This window comes from Rhodotorula graminis (genome assembly GCF_001329695.1).
Source record: "Rhodotorula graminis WP1 unplaced genomic scaffold RHOBAscaffold_5, whole genome shotgun sequence".
Taxonomy (NCBI): Eukaryota; Fungi; Basidiomycota; class Microbotryomycetes; order Sporidiobolales; family Sporidiobolaceae; genus Rhodotorula; species Rhodotorula graminis.
In genome coordinates this window covers 688,863-705,141 of record NW_017264932.1, presented here as the reverse complement: position 1 = coordinate 705,141, position 16,279 = coordinate 688,863, and the positions used below count along the sequence as shown (strand labels likewise).

Genomic DNA, 16,279 nt, shown 5'->3' with positions numbered 1-16,279 from the left:
GCGCACCGGCCGTGCCTGAGCGAGCATCTTGGGCCGTCACTTTGGCTCGCCCATCGAAGCACACACGCACGCGCGTTGCACCGCTCTGTGTCCGTGCGGCCGTGCCGCGTCCGTTTCCTCGCGGCGGGACCGCTTCCTCGCACTTCCCTCCCACGCTCTCTCCCTCGCTCTCATGCGCTCGCTGTCGCATCCTCGTCGACGACGACAATGGCGAGCGATTGCCGCCCACACGTTTCTCAGCTCTCTGCTCGACCGACACCCGGCCCGCTCGGCCCGCTCCCTGTGTCCTCCCCCGCCGTCGAGAGCTTTGTCTGCTCGTCCGCGATTCTGCTCGCGTGGGCTGCCTTTGTCGCCTGCCTCGAGCCAAGCCCGACGCTCTGCTCCCGCCCACACCAAGCGTTGAGCGAGCTGCAGCCCGGCCGTGCCGCCGGGCGTGGGGTGCAGCGCGAGAGGCTCAATCTTGCCTGTTCTCCGCCTCCCCAGCTCGCGCTCGACCTGCTCTCTCGGGTCGCAAGCTTTGTCGTCCAACTCCCGCACCATCCCGCCCGGACGGTGTCCACGTTCCGCCTCGTTGAGGGAGAGAGAAACGTGCCACGTCGCCTGCCGCTCGGGCCCACTCTCGCGTATTTGGACCGCGGCTCTCAGTCTCTCTCGCCGCGGCCCTCGTACGTGCCTGCTCGACGCCGCATTCCGTTGCAGCCAGTCTGACGTGGCCTGAAGCTCTGAGGCGGCCGCCGTATTTCCGCTCGACCTGGACCGCCTGCTGGGCGTTCCGCTGTCCCCGCTCGCCCGGGCCCGTAATGAGCAGCAGAGCACTCACGGTCACCCGGCGTGCTCTCAAAGGCGAGGCCGCTACATATGTACGACCGGGAAAGCCGTCGACGAGACGAGGAGGAGCGGTCCGTGCACTGCGCTCCTCCTCGGTGCACAAACTTTGCCCTCGAGAGCGTTTTGCTTGCGTGAGCAGCGACGCGACCGAGATCTCCGATCTGGCTACCGACGACGTCGTGCGCGCGAAACCCGGAAGCAATTATCGAGATCCGATCGTGCATTTGACAAACGAGAGAGGGACAACACTTCTCCACGTGTGCGTACGCCGAGCTGCCTTGCATGGGAGCTTTGCCCGCGCCGGCGTGGCATCGGCTTGCGCTTCTGCTCAAAGGACGAACCGCTGGGAATCGTCCCTCTCGAGCGAGGCCGACCCGGGCGGAGCGCTCGACCCGCTTCTGTCCGCGTCCGCTCTCGTCGCGTCGACCCTGGCCCTGACCTGTGCCGTCGACCGTGCCGAGCTCGAGAGCTTGAGCGCGTGACGCCCGGCAACCACAAGAAAGCGAGGGCCCGGGCGACGAGCGCTCGCGCTCACGACGGCGCTCGCGTCCGTCGCCGGACTTGGTGCTGCTAACTAGCGCAGCGCCAGATCTACGCGCCAGTGCAACCGCGCTTTTTCTGAAGCTCGAGCTGCACGCGTGATGCTTCTTTTGGCGAGCGAGAAAAGCGAGCCGACGAGCGAGTGTGCACGGACCGCGGGGGATCCTCCCCGCGATGGATCGCTCGGAGAACTCGCACGCAGCGCGCTTTTCTTTCCGAGGGCCTGCTGCGATTCGTCTGCTCGGAGGAGGATCGCCCTCGTCGTGCATCGCGGTCATCTCGAGGGCGGCGCCATGCGCATGAGTTGCCGCTGCGAGGAGGAGGAGGGAGCGAGCCGCGGCTCGTGCGCAGCGGACCTTGCCGAGCGGGAGAGAACGCAGCGGAGCAGGGCTCGAGCCGGCTCGCTGCTCGGCCGTCGAAACAAGAGCGCAAGAGAAAGCGCTCGAGAGGCCGCAGCGAGGTAGGAACGAGGCACGAGAAGGACGAAAGACGATTCTATTGCTCGACGAGGCCCGCCGCTGGTGGCCTCGCATCTACAGCTCCGAGTGCTCCTTGGCCTTGTCCGGATGCCGGTAGCCGAACGCCTGCTCGAGAGCTGCGGGACGGGGAAGAAGAGGGAGGAGAGGACGGGTCAGGATCGACGGACTCTGCGGAGCGCGACGACGACAAGGGGAGGGCACGGACGCACCTTCTCGCTGCTGGGACGTGAGGCTGGGAGGCATGACGACCTGGTACTCGACGTAGAGGTCGCCGTGGCCCGACAGGTGGTAAATCGGCATGCCCTCGCCGTGAATCACGTCGACGAACCCTGGTCGGCGTGCGAGGGTCAGGCTCGGCGCCTCGGCGTGCGACACGACTACTCGAAAAGAGAATGGGAGAGGGTGCGCACCGGGCTGAGTGACGCCAGTCCGCGACAGGACGACGTCGTGGCCATCGAGGCCCTTGACGCGGTGCTTGAACCCGAGGAGCGCCTGCGCGACGGGCAAGGCGAGTCAGGGCCGGCTCGACAGTTGCGACAGGAAGAAGAGAGGAAGGAGGGACGCACCTCGGCGACGCTGATGGGCTCCTTCCAGTACAGGTTCGACTCCTTGCGCGCAAAGCCGCCCTTTACCTTCTTGCTCCGCACGCGCACAATGACGTCGCCCGCGACCCAGTCGGGGCTCTCGTCGGCCTCGCCCTCGAACACGACCTCGGCGCCCTCGGGCATGCCGCGGTCGACGTGCAGGTTGAGCTCCGACGTCGTCTCGACGATGCGGTGGCCCTTGCAGGTCGAGCACAGGTGCTTGATCGACTTGCCGCGCCCGGCGCACCGGTCGCAGTGCATCTGCATCTGCTGGAAGATGCCCGGGCCGAGCTGGTGCCGCACGAGGCGGACGCCGCGGCCCTCGCAGGTCGGGCAGGTGACGATGTCCTTCTCGCTCCGGGCGCCGGTACCTGCGGCGAGACGAGGTCAGTGTCGACTCGAAGAGGAGGAGCGAAATCTGACAGGGACGCACCGTCACACTGCTCGCAGACGGCTTTGCGCGCGACCGAGAACTGTGCGCGAGGAAGGAGAGAGTGGTCAGGTCGCAGTCGAGGAGAACGAGCGACGAGGGGGAGGAGGACGGCGGCGACGCACCTTGAGCGAGTCGCCCTCGTACATGGCCTTGAGGTCGACCTCGATCTCGGCGAGCATGTTCTGCCCTCGCCGCTGCTGCTGCCCGCCTGCGCCGCCGAACCCGAACGCGTTGCGGAAGATGTTGAACGGGTCGCCGCCGCCGCCGGCTCCTCCGCCACCCTCCTGCTGCTTGACGCCCTCCTCGCCGAACCGGTCGTACGTCTTGCGCTTCTCTGGGTCCGAGATGACCTCGAACGCGCGCGACACCTCGAGGAACTTGACCTTGGCCTCCTCCGAGTCGTTCTTGTCCGGGTCTGTAGGGGGCGATTGGGCGCGGTCAGCTTGCGCCAATGGGCACAGAGAGTGGACGGGCGCGACGCACGGTACTGCTTGCTCAGTTTCTGCGCGAGGAAGGCGAGTTGGAGATGAGGAGGAGGGAGAGGTCAGTCGAGGTTGTTCGGCTCGACACGGGGCTCGAGCGAGGACGCACACGATCTGGGCGCGCGCAACAGTCAGCATGGGAGGTCGTGCGCGGTTCCACACGGCGACAGGCGGGCGGGACTCACAGGCCTTCTTGACCTCCTTGTCGCCGGCCGTTTTCGAGACGCCGAGGACCTTGTAGAAGTCGGCGCCGGCTGCGATGACGCAGCAGATGCACGCGAGGAGCACGACGAGGCGTGCCAAGAGAGCAGTGACCATGCCCGAGCGGTGGGTGGAGGTGAGCGGGTGAGAGACCACGTCGGAAGGTGCTCCTCCCCACTCGCTTGACCACCTCAACCTCTCGCTCTCACCATCAGCCCGTTCGTCTTGCTTTGACTTGCCCTGCCCTCTCTGCTCGTCCCGCCACCCGTACCGCGCCACCCCTCGACCGCACCATGGCTTCCTCCACCAAGCGCACCCTCGCCATCATCCTCGGCGCTGGCCCCGGTACGGGCGCAGCTCTGGCCAAAGCCTTTGCCAAGACGCACGGGGCCGTCGCTTTGCTCGCTCGGAACCAGGACAAGCTCGCGAGCCTCGTGGCCGAGGTCGAGCAGGCCGGCGGCGAGGCGTCACCTTTCACCTGCGACGTTACTCAGCCGGCGTCGGTCGACGAGGCGTTCAAAAACATCAAGCACAAGTTCCCCGAGCACAGCGTGACGGCCGCCATCTTCAACGCCAACTCGCCGCTCAACCCGGGCCCGTTCCTCGAGCTCAAGGAGGACGACCTGCGCCCCAACGTCGAGCTCAACCTGTGTGTCCCTCCCTCCTCCTTTCCGGGCGTGCTGCGTCTCAGGAGCTGACTGAGACCTGTCCGCAGGTACGGCGCCTTCCGCTTCTCGCAGAAAGTCCTGGCTCTGCTGCTCGAGGCCGGCGGCGGCTTCTACGGCATCTCGGGTGCGCACGAGCCTCATTTCCCTCGTCCTCGAGGGCCCGACTGACCCGCTCTCTCCACATGTAACGCAGGAGCGACTGCTTCGGTCAAGGGCTCGGCCAAGTTTGCGGCCTTTGCGCCGAGCAAGGGCGCCCTGCGCCTCTTCAGTGCGCCTCGCTCTCCCGCTCCCTCACCTTCTTGCCCCGCCCTGACCTCGTCGTCCTGTGGCCACAGGTCAGTCTCTCGCTCGCGAGTTCGGCCCGCAAGGCGTGCATGTCGCGCACGTCGTCGTCGACGGTGCGTCCCCTCCTCCTCCCGCGAGCGCACCCGACTCGAGCGGACCCTGACGAGCGGCGCTTGGACCCCCTCGCAGGCATCATCGACACGGAGCGGACGCGTGGATGGGTCGGCGAGCCCGAGGACGCAGACTCGGTGCGTCCCTCTCGCTGTGCTCGACGGCGGGAGCCAGAGTACTGACGAGCTCTCTCTCTCTCTCTCGGACAGCGCATCGACGCCGCCGACCTCGCTCAGGCGTTCGTCTACCTCTCGCAGCAGCCCAAGAACTGCTGGACTCACGGTGAGCACACACTCTCTCTCTCTCTTTTCCTCCCTCGCTCGTCCCGCCGCTGACTCCTCGAGTCGACGCCCGCAGAGATGGACGTGCGCCCGGCGGCCGAGATCTTCTGAGCGACGTCGCCCTTCCTTTTCCTCTCTCTCCCTACGAGCTGTAAAGTCAGTGCCCCTTCAAAGCGTGTGCGGCCGGCACCGAAAGAGCCCTGCGAGCATGGCACGCGACCCGCGGCGGCCCGACACTTGCAGCTGAAAGTTGATCTCGAGTCAAGTTCGCCGACGCGACCGGCGAGCTGTGCGATGCAGAAGAGAGCGCTTTGCGTGTGTGATTCTCGACGGATGAAAGAGAAAGCCCTCAGAGCGAGAAAGCATGTCGGCGTTTGCGCGGATCGAGCGGGAACAGCTGGAGCGGCCGGCGACTCGGCGGCGTGGGAGGACGGAGCGAGCTAGTCAACTGTGCGACCTGGCTAGCGCTGCTCTGAAGGACCCACTCGCCGGGTCGAGCGTTCGAGCGCGCGCGCAAGAGCCAACCCCGAGCCCGCGGAGCCCGAGGCTGTGAGCCACAGACTCGGCCTCGCCTTGTGCAGCTGGCGTCTCCCCGAACCTCACGCACCACCACCCATCACCACCCACCACCCTCACCCACTCGAGCGCCTGCGCAGGATGGGCAACAGCCAGTCGTCGTCCGGCTCGCGTCACTCGGCCGGCCCTGGCTCGAGCAGCGGCGGCGGAGGGGGCGCCGTCAGCGGCTTGCGCAGCCGAGCGAGCACCCTCACCGGCGTCGGCGGGTCCTCGTCGTCGCGATCGTCGGCCGCCGCACACGCACACGCAGCAGCAGCAGCCCCGGCCGACGAGGCCAAGGTCATCGACGGCGGCTGGACCGACCCGCAGACGCTCCTCTACGCTCGCCTCGAGTACCACCGCCCGACCGTCCACAAGCTCATCGCCGACCGCAAGCTCGCCCCGTTCTACCTCGGCCTCCAGGACTTTGAGGACGACTGGGCCACCGACCGCATCGTCGACGCCCTCGACGAGGCCGAGCAGCAGGCGACCCAGAACCTGCGCGAGGCCCACACGGCCGCCGTCGGCGCCGCGAGCGAGGCCGAGGCGGCCCAGCTGTCGGCCCCGCCGGGCACGCGCAAGCACAAGGACTCGGTCACGGCCCACAACGCGGCCGTCCTGCACCGCGAGCGCATCGCCGAGACGCTGCGCACGCGCGAGAAGCGCGGCGGCGGCGGGCTCCAGCTCTCGAGCAAGACCGACACGGCGACGCTGTACCAGGCCAAGGCGCTCGAATGCCCCATCTGCTTCCTGTGCGTCCCCTCTCCCTCTCTCTGTCGGACTCGCGCGCGAGGAGCAGAGAGGGGCCGACTGACCTTTCGCCCCACCTCGCCGAGCAGGTACTACCCGCCCAACATGGTCCACACGCGCTGCTGCGACCAGCCCATCTGCACAGAGTGCTTCGTCCAGATCAAGCGCGCCGAGCCGACCCCGACCCACCTCGAGTCCGAGCCGGCCGCCTGTCCCTTCTGCATGGAGACCAACTTTGGCGGCGTCTACGAGAAGGTGCGCCTCCGCATTTCTCGCTCTCTTCCTCGTCCACGTACGTGTGGCGATACTGACACGCTCTTTGGACGCTCGCAGCCTGTGCGCCCGCCGTACGCGCCGACGCCGAGCGGCGGATCGGGCGAGTCGGGATCGAGCGCGACGAGCCCGGCCACGACGGCGGCGCCCAAGCCGAGGCGCAAGTCGTTCGCCCATACCGAGAAGGAGGTCGTCACGACCGGTGCGTCCAGTCTCGTTCCCCCTTACCTCGCTCGTCCGCCGCACGACCTGACGCTCGGGTCCTCGCCCTCGCCCTCGCAGACATGATCCACCCGGACTGGGAGGCCAAGCTCGAGGCGATGAAGGCGGCCGTCGCCCGTCGCGCCAACCGCCGCATCGTGTTCCGCCAGGTCGGCGACCGCCTCATCCCTGTCGGCATCTCGTCCGGCCGCGGCGGCGGCGCAGACGGCGCCAACCCGACCATGGCGACGACGACCCTGCCGCCCAACTTCCTGTCGCAGATCGCGGCCGCGCTCGACGCGTCGAACGAGGGCGGCGGCGGCGGGACCTCGTCGAGCGGCCGGCGGCGCGGGAGCCGCAGCGCGAGGCGCAGTCGGGGCGGCAGCGGTGGCAACGACGAGATCGCGCAGCTGCTCGAGAGCCTCGGGCTCGGCGGCGGGCCCGACATCGAGGAGATGATGGTGCAGGAGGCGATGCGGCTCAGCCAGCTCGAGGAGGAGGAGCGCCAGAAGAAGACGCAGGAGGAGGAGGCGGCCAAGGCGGCCAAGGCGGCCGGCGCTTCGTCGTCGACGGCGACGGCGCCCGACACGGAGCGGCTCCTGTCCGAGGCGATGGGCGGTCGCGTCGATGATGCAGGCGCGGCGAGCTCGTCCTCGGCGGCGCCCGCACCGACAACTCGTGCGCCGGCTCCTCCAGTCGCCACCAACCCTCCCGCTCCCCTCCTCGACGTCGACATCCCCTCGACGCCGATCGAGCTCGACACGCCGACACCCACCGCCGCCACCGGGCCCTCGGTCGCCAACACGGCGCTCGGCGCGCCTCTCGACGCGGCGAGCACGCGCGCGTCGACCACGTCGTCGCTCATCCCGCCGCCCTCGCCCTCGCCGTCGCAGGGCTACCAGCCCCTCGGCGAGGAGAGTGACGACCAGGTGGACGACGAGCGGCACACGCCGCCGACGACGGCCAAGCACGGCGGCGGTCGGCACGTCGAGAACGGCGGGGTCGGGCGCCTCGTCGACCTTTAGATGCATGCCCTCTGGGCACAGACACTCGCTCGCCGCCGCCGTCGTCGTCGTCGTCTCCCTCGTCGTTGTACATTCCTCTGCGCCATGCCTTTTCACGCCGTTGTCGTCGTCCTTTCCCCCCTCCTTCTCCTTCTCCCTCTCCCTCCTTCCGCCCGCCTCTCTACCTCTCGCGCCGTCCTTTTTTGTAGCTCTCGTTCGTCGTCGTCGACTGTGCGCTCGTGCGCTGCAACCTCGCTTGTCGATCCTGTCCGGCGTGCGCTCCGTGAGAGAGGGCCGCTGTCATCGCCAAGTCGCAGCTGCACCGCCTCGCACCTCTTGGTCTCCCCCACCTCGCTCGCTCTCTCGCAGCTCGCTCGCATCCGCATGGGAGCCTGCTCGTCCAAGTCTGCGCACCCCGCCGACGACTCTACTGCTGCTGCGCCCGGACCGCACGCCCACACCAAGCGCTCGCCCGCTCCTCAAGCCCACTTCGCCCTCTCGTCCTCGGCAATGTCCAACGCAGGTGCGCACGCCTCTCTCCCTTCTCTCCAGGGCCCGCCACAGCACGCTCACAGGTGCGCTACCTACAGACCACTTTGTCGAGCGCCGCGGCAGCGAGCTCTTCCTGAACGGCGCCAAGTTCCGGTTCGCCTCGCTCAACGCTCCCGAGCTCCTCGACGGCGACTGCAACGGCGAGTTCGAGGTCCGCGACACGTTTGCTGCGCTTGCGGCAGAAGGCGCGTTCGGCACGGCCGTCACGAGGACCTACACGCTGCGAGTGCGCCCTCCTCCCTATCCTCCTCTCGCCAAGCCGGGAGGCGCTAATCTCCCTCTCGCACTCGCAGATCAAGAGCAAGAACATCGGCCGAGGGCACATCAACGGCTGGAGCAACGAGTGGAACGACTGGATGTGGGACGGCGGCCGCCTGCAGGAGATGGACCTCGTCCTCGCCGAGGCGGCCAAGGCGGGCGTCAAGCTCATCATCCCCATCATCAACCAGGACACGGGCGAGGAGTGCGTCCACTTTCTCTCTCTCTCTCTGTGTGTGCGTCTGTGGGGCGACGAGACTGACGAGGACGCGCCGTGCAGCTCGAACTGGGTCGGCTCGACGGCCGACCTGACTCGGTACCGCTACGGGCTCGGCTCGAACGACGAGGCGCGCCGAGTCGACTGGTGGACCGACCACACCATGATCGAGAGGTGCGTCCCTCTCTCGCTTGACCTCGAGTGCGCGCACGGATCCGCCACTAACCTCTCTCGCGACCCGCAGCTTCAAGCTCATCATCGACTTCCTCACGAACCGGGTCAACTCGATCAACGGCCGCCGGTACGGCGACGACCCGACCATCCTCGCGTGGGAGACGGGCAACGAGATGAACCACCTCGGCATGCGGCCCGCGCCAGCTTCATGGACCCTCGTCGTCGCCAAGCACCTCAAGTCGCGCGCGCCGCGCACGCTCGTCATGGACGGCTCGTTCGCCCGCAACGACGACCCGGAGCGGTGCTACCCGAAGGAGGTCCTCGACAGCCCCGACGTCGACATCATCAGCTACCACTATTACGGCGACGGCGACGCTCGCCGCGTCAAGAAGGACTGCGAGGTCGCTCGTAGGCACAACAAGGTGTACGTCCCTATCGCTCTCACTCTCTCTCTTTTTGGGCTCGTGTGCGTCACTGACACGAGCACGTCCTGCAGGTTCGTCGCCGGCGAGTTTGGCTTCTTCAGCAAGCCGAGCACGTACGAGTCGTTCATGAAGGACCTCGACTCGGCAGGCGGTGCGCTCCTCTCTCTCTCTCTCTCTTTCCCCTTAGCTCGCACGAGCCCGAGACTGACTGTCATCGACTCTCTGCAGGAGCTGGGTCGCTCGTCTGGTCCTTGCGCCCTCACTCGGCTCGCGGCGGCCACAAGACGCACGGCGAGGGCGACGGCATCTGGTCCTACCGTGCGCTCACTCTCTGTCTCTCTCTCCCCCTCGCAAGCTCCTCGTCACTGACCATCTGGACGAGAACGCGCGCAGACATCCCGGGCTGGAAGGACCCGGCCCACCGCGAGTTTGACGCCCGCGAGGCGTCCATCGTCTCCTCGATCCGCGCCGCCTCGTTCAAGATCAACGGCCTGCGCGCTCCCTCGCAGTACCCTGTCCCGCCCGCCCCGAGCCGCCCGTGGCTCGTCCAGACCCGCAACGGCGCCGCGCCGGCGGTCGCGTTCCAGGGCGCGGCGTGGGCGCACAGGTACGTCGTCGTCGTGCGCGGGCCCGGCGGCGAGCACGAGAAGGAGGCGAGGGACCACACGAAGGAGGGCGAGTTTGCGGTCGAGCTCGCGAGGGAGGTGCATGCGGCGGGAGGAGGGCAGGGCGTGCAGGTGTCGGTGCGCGGCGTGAGCGTCGACGGCGTGCAGGGAGCCGAGTCGGAGGCGCTCTCGCTCTGAGTTTGTAGACGGCTCGAGACGTGCATAGACAGACACTTTCGCTCTCTCTCTCACTCTCGCGTCGTGCGTGCTCGAGAGGAATGCGCTCGCACTCGGGCTAGCTCTCGTCGAACTCGAGATCTCGCCGCTCTTTCCTCGACAAGGTTCGAGCGCAAACCCGGGAGTTGCAGCTACTGGTCGGGCGCGAGGAAGAGTGCGCGAAAGGAGAGACTTGAGGGAAGGGCGGCAACAGGGAGAGAGAGAGAGAGAGAGAGAGAGAGAGAGAGAGAGAGAGAGAGAGGAGGTCCAAGTTGAGAAGGCGAGGAACGAGGGAGGGAGGGAAGGGGTATCGACGTGCGTCTTCCAAGGTCGCCGTGCACAGCACTGACGACAAGAAGGAGGCGGGTATCTGAAGGTAGGAGGAGGGAGGGAGGGAGGGAAGGCGCCGAGGAGAGAGGGACGACGACGGGGGACGACGTCTAGTCCTGGTGTCCGCAGACCTTGAGGTTGTGGTACGAGCCCATCTCGTACCCGGTGCGGCCCATGAGCCACCCGTTCGTCATCTGGTAGAGGTAGTCCAAGTTGTTCTGGCACAGGCAGCACCCGCTCCACTGAGCGGCCGTCGCGCCCGAGTAGCTCAGGTTCTCGTACCACTGCGAGCGAGCGAGCGAGAGCAAGAGGAGGAGGACGAGATGGAGCGAGTGAGTACGGGCTCGTGCGCGAGAGAGGCCGAGGAGGTGCGACGAGGAGGTGCGACGAGGAGGTGCGACGAGGAGGTGCGACGCGGGAGGAGGGAGGAGGAGGGAGGACGTGGAAGGAGGGAGGCGGTACGACGCGAAAGGAGGAAGGTGGACGCACGCCGTTGTACGCGCCGAGAGCCTTGAGGAACTGACCGCCGCTGTTGTCGAGCTCGCCCTTGAAGTACTTGGCGGCAGTGCGAGCGTTGTACCACGGCTCGGCGCAGTCGGACGTGCTGCGGCCGCCGCACTTGTCGTGGGTGATCTCTGTGGGCGCGCGCGAGAGAGGGAGAGAGGCAGAGTCAGTAAGGGCTCCAGAAGACGAGGGGACAAGGGACGAGGCCTCACGGAACATGCCGGCCTCGCCGCCACCGCCGACGACCGACGGGTTGCAGGTCGACTCCTGGAGGGCGAACGAGGCGAGCAGGATGGCCGGGAGGCCCGTCTCGGCGGCGACCGTGTCGAACAGGTCGGTCCACTTGCGGCAGGGCTCCCACACCGAGTTGGTGGCGAGGGCGTGCTCAAAGCTGACGGTCGTGATGCGGTCGAGCGTGACGCCGGCAGGAGGGGTCCAGCCGGACGACGGGTTCGACTTGGAGATGCCGCAGTTGAGCCAGCTGCGAACGACGAGAGGGGCGCCGTGTCAGTCAGGCCGTACTGTCGAGGCAGGGCAGAGAGAGGCGCAGGGCAGGGGGACGAGGCGCGAGGGACGAGGGCGAGGGAGAGGGAGGACGCACTCGAGCGAGCCGTTGGGCTCCTCGTCGGTGGCGCCCGACGAGCCGCAGTTGGACGAGTGGTAGCCGATGAGGCTCTTGCCCTGTGTGCGACGCGAGAGAGAGTCAATGAGAGGACGAGGCGCGGGCGCGAGAGAAAGAGGGAGAGGGTGGGCGCACCTTGCTGCTCGTGTCGGCGACGGCGGCGAGCTTGTTGCCCGACGACGTGTCGGCGACCTTCTTCTCCTGCTGCTGCTTCTGGTCCTCCTTGGCCTTCTTGGCCGCCTCGTCGGCGGCCCATTTGGCCTCCTCGTCCGCCTTCCTCTGCTTCTCCTCCTCCTCCGCCTGCTTGGCCGCCTTGGCCGCCTCGCGGTCGGCCCAGATCTTGTCGGCGGCCGCCTTGTCGGCAGCGGCCTGCTTGTCGGCGGCCGCCTGCTTGTCGGCGGCGGAGGCCTGCTCCTTGGCGACGGCGGCGGCGGCAGAGGCGGCCTTGTCGGCGGCGGCCTTCTTCTCGGCGGCCTTGTTTGCGGCCGCCTTGGCCGCCTTGTTCTTGCTCGAGCCCTTCTTCTTCTCGGTCTTGTGCTCGCTGCAGAGAAAGAGAAGAGGGAGTCAGTCTCGTCGAGAGGGAGAGAGATGGGAAGGGCGATGAAGTGGACGTACACCTTGGCCTCGGCCTTGGGCTCGCTCGTCTCGACCTCGGCGACAGCGACAGCAGCGACAGGTGCGGCGACGGCCGGCTCGGCGACAGGCTTCGCGGCCGGCTCGTCCGTCTTGACCTCGGCCGACGAGGCGCCGAGCGAGAACTCGACGTCGAGGACGCCCGCGTCCAGGTCGCCGCCGAGGGCGAGGTACGCCGCCTGCGAGAAGGTCGTGTAGTCGTCGCGGTCCGAGCCGCCGTAGACGGTCGCCGTGATGGTCTTGCCCGTCGACTTGGCCGTGACGGTGACGGACTGGCCGCACAGCGACGAGGCGACGCCGGCGTCCGGGTAGAGCGACAGCGGGAGGAGGACGATGAGCGCTTCGTCGCTGTTGCGGTGAGAGAGAGAGAGAGTTAGCCATGTCGCGTGCCAAGGAAAGGAGAGAGAGGGGGGGAAAGAGGGACGGACGTGATGACCTCGCCGCACACCGACTGCCAGCCGGTCTCGCTCAGGTAGATGGCCGTCGACTGGTGGACCGTCTGGTCGGCGCGGCGACCGAGCTTGGCGGCCGTCCTCGCACGGCGGGCGAGGTCGGCGCGGGCGAGGTGACGGGCCTCGTCCCCGCGCTTGCGGAGGGCGACGACGCCGTCGTGCGAGTCGAACGTGCTGCCGCCGTCGGTGGCAAAGTAGCGGAACGACTCGGGTGCCGGGGCGCGCTTGCCGAGCGTCGACGGGTGCGAGCGGCCGCGGTTCGAGTGCGACGCGCGGTCGAGGCGGGCGGTCGCGAGCGTCGAGGCGGTCGCGGCGAGGGTGACGAGAGTGGCCAAGTGCATGGCGGCGAACGAGTGTCGGGGGTGTTGGTGCGGTGCTGCTGGAGAGGGAGGAGGGAGAGCGAGAGAGAAAGAGGGGAGGGAGGGGCGCGAGGGAGACAAACGGGGCGCTAGAAGAAGGCTGGGCGGACGAACGCTCGTTCAACAAAGGGTGCCAGCGCGCGGTTGAACAGTCCGGGTGGTGCTCGTGGTGCCTCTGCGTGTGCTCAGCACTGCTAGGTGGCTGCCAGAGCCTGCAGCACCCTCTGCGAAGCGGCGACGAGCTCAATCCGGAGGCCCGAACGGACGGGTCGAGCGGGCGATCTGAGCGCGCGAGCGCACGCGTCGCTGTTTTGTGTGCTCGGACTTTCCGCCCTCTCTCGCTTCGAGTGCGTCCGAAGCTCACCTTTGCGCCGCAGAGAAGCTCTCGTCAAAGCTGCTCGGCATGCGCCGACGAGAGAAAGAGAGAAAGCGCCCTCGAGGAGGCGGAATTTCCGGCCGGGCAACAGATGGGCGCGAGAGAGCTAAGGGTATCTACTGCAGGAGAGAGAAAGAGATGTACGACGAACGCGGGAAAGAGAGTAGCCCAGAACACGAGACGAGCGAGCGCCCCGTCACTCGTCGCCCTCCTCCTCCTCTTCCTCCCGTTCCTCCTCGCCCTCCTCCTCGCGGTTGTTGGCGCGGTTGGCGCGCTGGCTGTCCTCCTTGGTGTCGGCGCGAGTCGAGCCGTCCTCGTACTCGATGACGCGCCGGCCCTGCGAGAAGAAGAGGCGGACCTCGCGGTTCGACGTCGCCTGGATCTGATACTGGTTGCCGCGAGGGACGAAAAAGGTGCCGCCGCTGTCGAGAGGGAGCTGTCAGGAGATGCGCTCGAGGAGGGAGGAGGAAGGAGGGCGAGAAAGAGAGAGAGGGGACGCACGGGCCGATCGAGAAGACGGTGCGGTGGATCGTGACCGAGACGGAGCCCTGGATGCAGTAGAAGATCTGCGGGCGTGCAACGAGGTCAGACTCGTACTGTCGACACGAGCGAGAGAGAGAGAGAGGAAGAGAGGGAGCAGGCGACGCACGTAGGAGTTGTCCTTGGACGGCTTGAGCGCCTTCTCGCCGTTGGGCGGGATCGTGAGGATGCCGCCGGCGAGGTAGTCGAGCTCCTGGTAGATCTTCTGGTACGAGAACTTTTTGTCGAACGTCGGGCGCGGGTCCATCATCTTGTCCGTGAAGGCGATACCTGCGACGCGAGAGGGGCGAGGCCGGGTCAGTCGGGTGCCAAGGGGCAAAGAGAGGCAGGGAGACAGGGACGCACGGCGCGAGACCTCGGCGTCGCCCTCCCAGCTCCACACGAGGCCGTCCGGGTCCGTCATGTCGTCGACGCCCTGCTCCTCGGGCACCTCGCGCTTGACCGTCCCGCCCCTGCTGCCGGCCCTCGCGCTCGCGCCGCGCTTGCCGCCCGCGCCGCCCTTCTTCTTGCCGTGCGCGCCGCCGAGCGGCTCGGGGTCCTCCTTGGGCACGCGCACGATGGCGTTGACGCCGATGCCCGACGACCGGCGCTTGTAGATGATGCGCTCGTTGCGCCAGTAGTCGAGGCGCGGGATCTTTTCGCGGTTCGAGCGGCGCACTGTGGGCGAGTGGGGCGAGGGCGAGGGCGAGGGGGCAGGCGTCAGTGCCGGGCGAGAGAGGGAGAGAGGGAGAGCGGGAGAGAGAGGGACGCACCGCCCTCGGCATGCTCGCCGTCGCCGCCGCGCCTGCGCTTCTTGGACACGTCCTCGATGATCTCGCGCGGCCGCACCTCGCCCTTCCTCCCACGCTGCGTCACCGCCTTGTCGGGCGAGCTGCCCGACGCCGACGAGCGCGGCGCGCGACCCTTGCCCTTGCCCTTGGCCTTGGACGGGCCGGCGGCCGCACGCGGCGTCCGGTGGTCGTCCTCCTCCTCCTCCTCCTCCTCGATGGGCTCGAGCCCGTCGTCACTGCCACCGCGGCCCGCTCCAGCTCCAGCGCCGCCCTCGTCGTCCGAGCCGGACACCTGCCCCTCGTCGTCGTCGTACCCGCCGCCGTACTCGTTCTCGAGGAACGGCTGCTGCTCGTCGTCGCCGCGCTCGTCCCGCTCGACGGGTGACAGCGACCGCTCGACGGCGCGCCCCTTGCCCTTGCGGTCGCCCGCGCCGCTGCTGCCGCCGCTGCGCTCGACGACCTCGACGGCGCGCCCGTTCTTGTCGAGCCGCATGAGGCCCGTCGGCGTACCGCCGCCGGGGCTGCCCGCGCCGTACGAGCTCGCGCCGCTCTGGCGCCGCGGCGACGACGGGCTGCCGGCGCCGCCGTTGGTGGTCGACGTCGAGGCGCGCGCCTTGCCCTTGCTCTTGGCGAGGGCCGATGCCGAGGGCTTCTTGGCCGTCAGGACGGCGCGCACCGCCTCGTCCTCGTCCTCGTCCTCCGTCTCGTCTTCTCCATCTCCCTCTCCCGCACCGTCGTCGTCGTCGTACCCCTCGCCCTCGCCCTCGCTGCGCACGTCGAAGCGCTCCTCCTCGTCCTCGTCGACCTCCTCCTGCCCGCGGTCGTCGTCGCCACTCAAGCTCGACAGGCGCCGCCGCGGGTTGCGCTGCGCCGAGCCCGAGCCCGAGGCCGACGCCTTGCCGTACCGGCGCGGCGACGAGCCAGGCGACGCGAGCCCGGGCGCCGTGAGGCCCTTGCGCGAGACGGAGCGCGCGCCCGAGGGGAGCATCGAGTGGCGCAAGGCCGAGGGCTGGCGCGCGCTCGAGGTGGACGGGTGACGCCGCTGGTAGGTCGAGGGCGAGAGCGAGGGACCTGCGTGTGCGAGAGAGAGAGAGAGAGAGGGTGGCGGTCAGTCTGCTGCGCTGTAGGGCGGGCGCCGGGGGAGGACGAGAAGGGAGGTGGGGGGCGCACCGTCGTCGTCGCCCATCATGTCGCTCTCGGCGCGCTCGTCGTCGTCGTTATCGTCGTACTCGGGCGACAAAGCGGCCCTCGGCGTGCGGCCCTGCGACGCCTTGGTCGCCTTCTTGACGGTCGAGCGCGCGCCCGAGGTCGCCGTCGTAGTCGACTGCGCGGGCGACGTGAACAGGAACTCGTTGATGTCCTCGAACCCGTCGGGGTCGCGTGCGACGACGGCCTTCTTGACGCCCGTCTTGCTGCGGTAGGCGGACCGCGAGCGAGTCAGTGCTTGAACTCGGAGGTGGGCTAGAGGGCAGAGCGGGAGCGAGAGAGAGAAAGAGAGGGAGAGTAGGGGACGCACCGACCACGGTCCTCGCCGAGCATGAACCGATCCGGCCGCTCTCCCCTCGCGCCCC

The 16,279-nt window shown here is 68.2% G+C and overlaps 6 protein-coding genes across 6 annotated transcripts; 3 read left to right on the top strand and 3 right to left on the bottom strand.

Annotated features, from left to right (window-relative positions):
- Positions 1 to 1,844: 1,844 nt before the first annotated feature.
- RHOBADRAFT_66293 (uncharacterized protein) lies at positions 1,845 to 3,667 on the bottom strand (the record flags this gene model as incomplete). The annotated part of the gene is made up of 9 exons (XM_018418926.1): positions 1,845 to 1,963; positions 2,057 to 2,176; positions 2,258 to 2,339; positions 2,414 to 2,802; positions 2,865 to 2,904; positions 2,987 to 3,279; positions 3,348 to 3,366; positions 3,456 to 3,460; positions 3,532 to 3,667. 9 exons carry the CDS (start codon positions 3,662 to 3,664, stop codon positions 1,902 to 1,904), a joined length of 1,143 nt encoding a protein of 380 aa, XP_018271906.1. The 3' UTR covers positions 1,845 to 1,901.
- A 173-nt stretch (positions 3,668 to 3,840) lies between these two features.
- RHOBADRAFT_52873 (uncharacterized protein) lies at positions 3,841 to 5,068 on the top strand (the record flags this gene model as incomplete). The annotated part of the gene is made up of 7 exons (XM_018416552.1): positions 3,841 to 4,196; positions 4,263 to 4,339; positions 4,409 to 4,483; positions 4,551 to 4,613; positions 4,690 to 4,748; positions 4,821 to 4,893; positions 4,969 to 5,068. 7 exons carry the CDS (start codon positions 3,841 to 3,843, stop codon positions 5,001 to 5,003), a joined length of 738 nt encoding a protein of 245 aa, XP_018271905.1. The 3' UTR covers positions 5,004 to 5,068.
- Positions 5,069 to 5,546: 478 nt separating this feature from the next.
- Positions 5,547 to 7,943, top strand: RHOBADRAFT_52872 (uncharacterized protein; the record flags this gene model as incomplete). Its single annotated transcript, XM_018416551.1, has 4 exons — positions 5,547 to 6,199; positions 6,287 to 6,452; positions 6,531 to 6,672; positions 6,753 to 7,943. 4 exons carry the CDS (start codon positions 5,550 to 5,552, stop codon positions 7,694 to 7,696), a joined length of 1,902 nt encoding a protein of 633 aa, XP_018271904.1. The 3' UTR covers positions 7,697 to 7,943.
- Positions 7,944 to 8,056: 113 nt separating this feature from the next.
- RHOBADRAFT_52871 (glycoside hydrolase family 5 protein) lies at positions 8,057 to 10,152 on the top strand (the record flags this gene model as incomplete). Its single annotated transcript, XM_018416550.1, has 8 exons — positions 8,057 to 8,198; positions 8,266 to 8,453; positions 8,521 to 8,690; positions 8,766 to 8,876; positions 8,947 to 9,300; positions 9,373 to 9,452; positions 9,530 to 9,619; positions 9,695 to 10,152. The coding sequence occupies 8 exons, from the start codon at positions 8,060 to 8,062 to the stop codon at positions 10,102 to 10,104; spliced, it is 1,542 nt and encodes a 513-aa protein (XP_018271903.1). The 3' UTR covers positions 10,105 to 10,152.
- Positions 10,153 to 10,450: 298 nt separating this feature from the next.
- Positions 10,451 to 13,004, bottom strand: RHOBADRAFT_52870 (glycoside hydrolase family 23 protein; the record flags this gene model as incomplete). The annotated part of the gene is made up of 7 exons (XM_018416549.1): positions 10,451 to 10,736; positions 10,942 to 11,087; positions 11,169 to 11,437; positions 11,558 to 11,637; positions 11,714 to 12,119; positions 12,194 to 12,559; positions 12,640 to 13,004. 7 exons carry the CDS (start codon positions 13,002 to 13,004, stop codon positions 10,563 to 10,565), a joined length of 1,806 nt encoding a protein of 601 aa, XP_018271902.1. The 3' UTR covers positions 10,451 to 10,562.
- An 833-nt stretch (positions 13,005 to 13,837) lies between these two features.
- Positions 13,838 to 14,596, bottom strand: RHOBADRAFT_14144 (uncharacterized protein; the record flags this gene model as incomplete). The annotated part of the gene is made up of 2 exons (XM_018412184.1): positions 13,838 to 14,208; positions 14,284 to 14,596. Coding segments are annotated over 2 exons (684 nt in total), but the record flags the coding sequence as incomplete, so codon positions are not given.
- Positions 14,597 to 16,279: the final 1,683 nt, after the last annotated feature.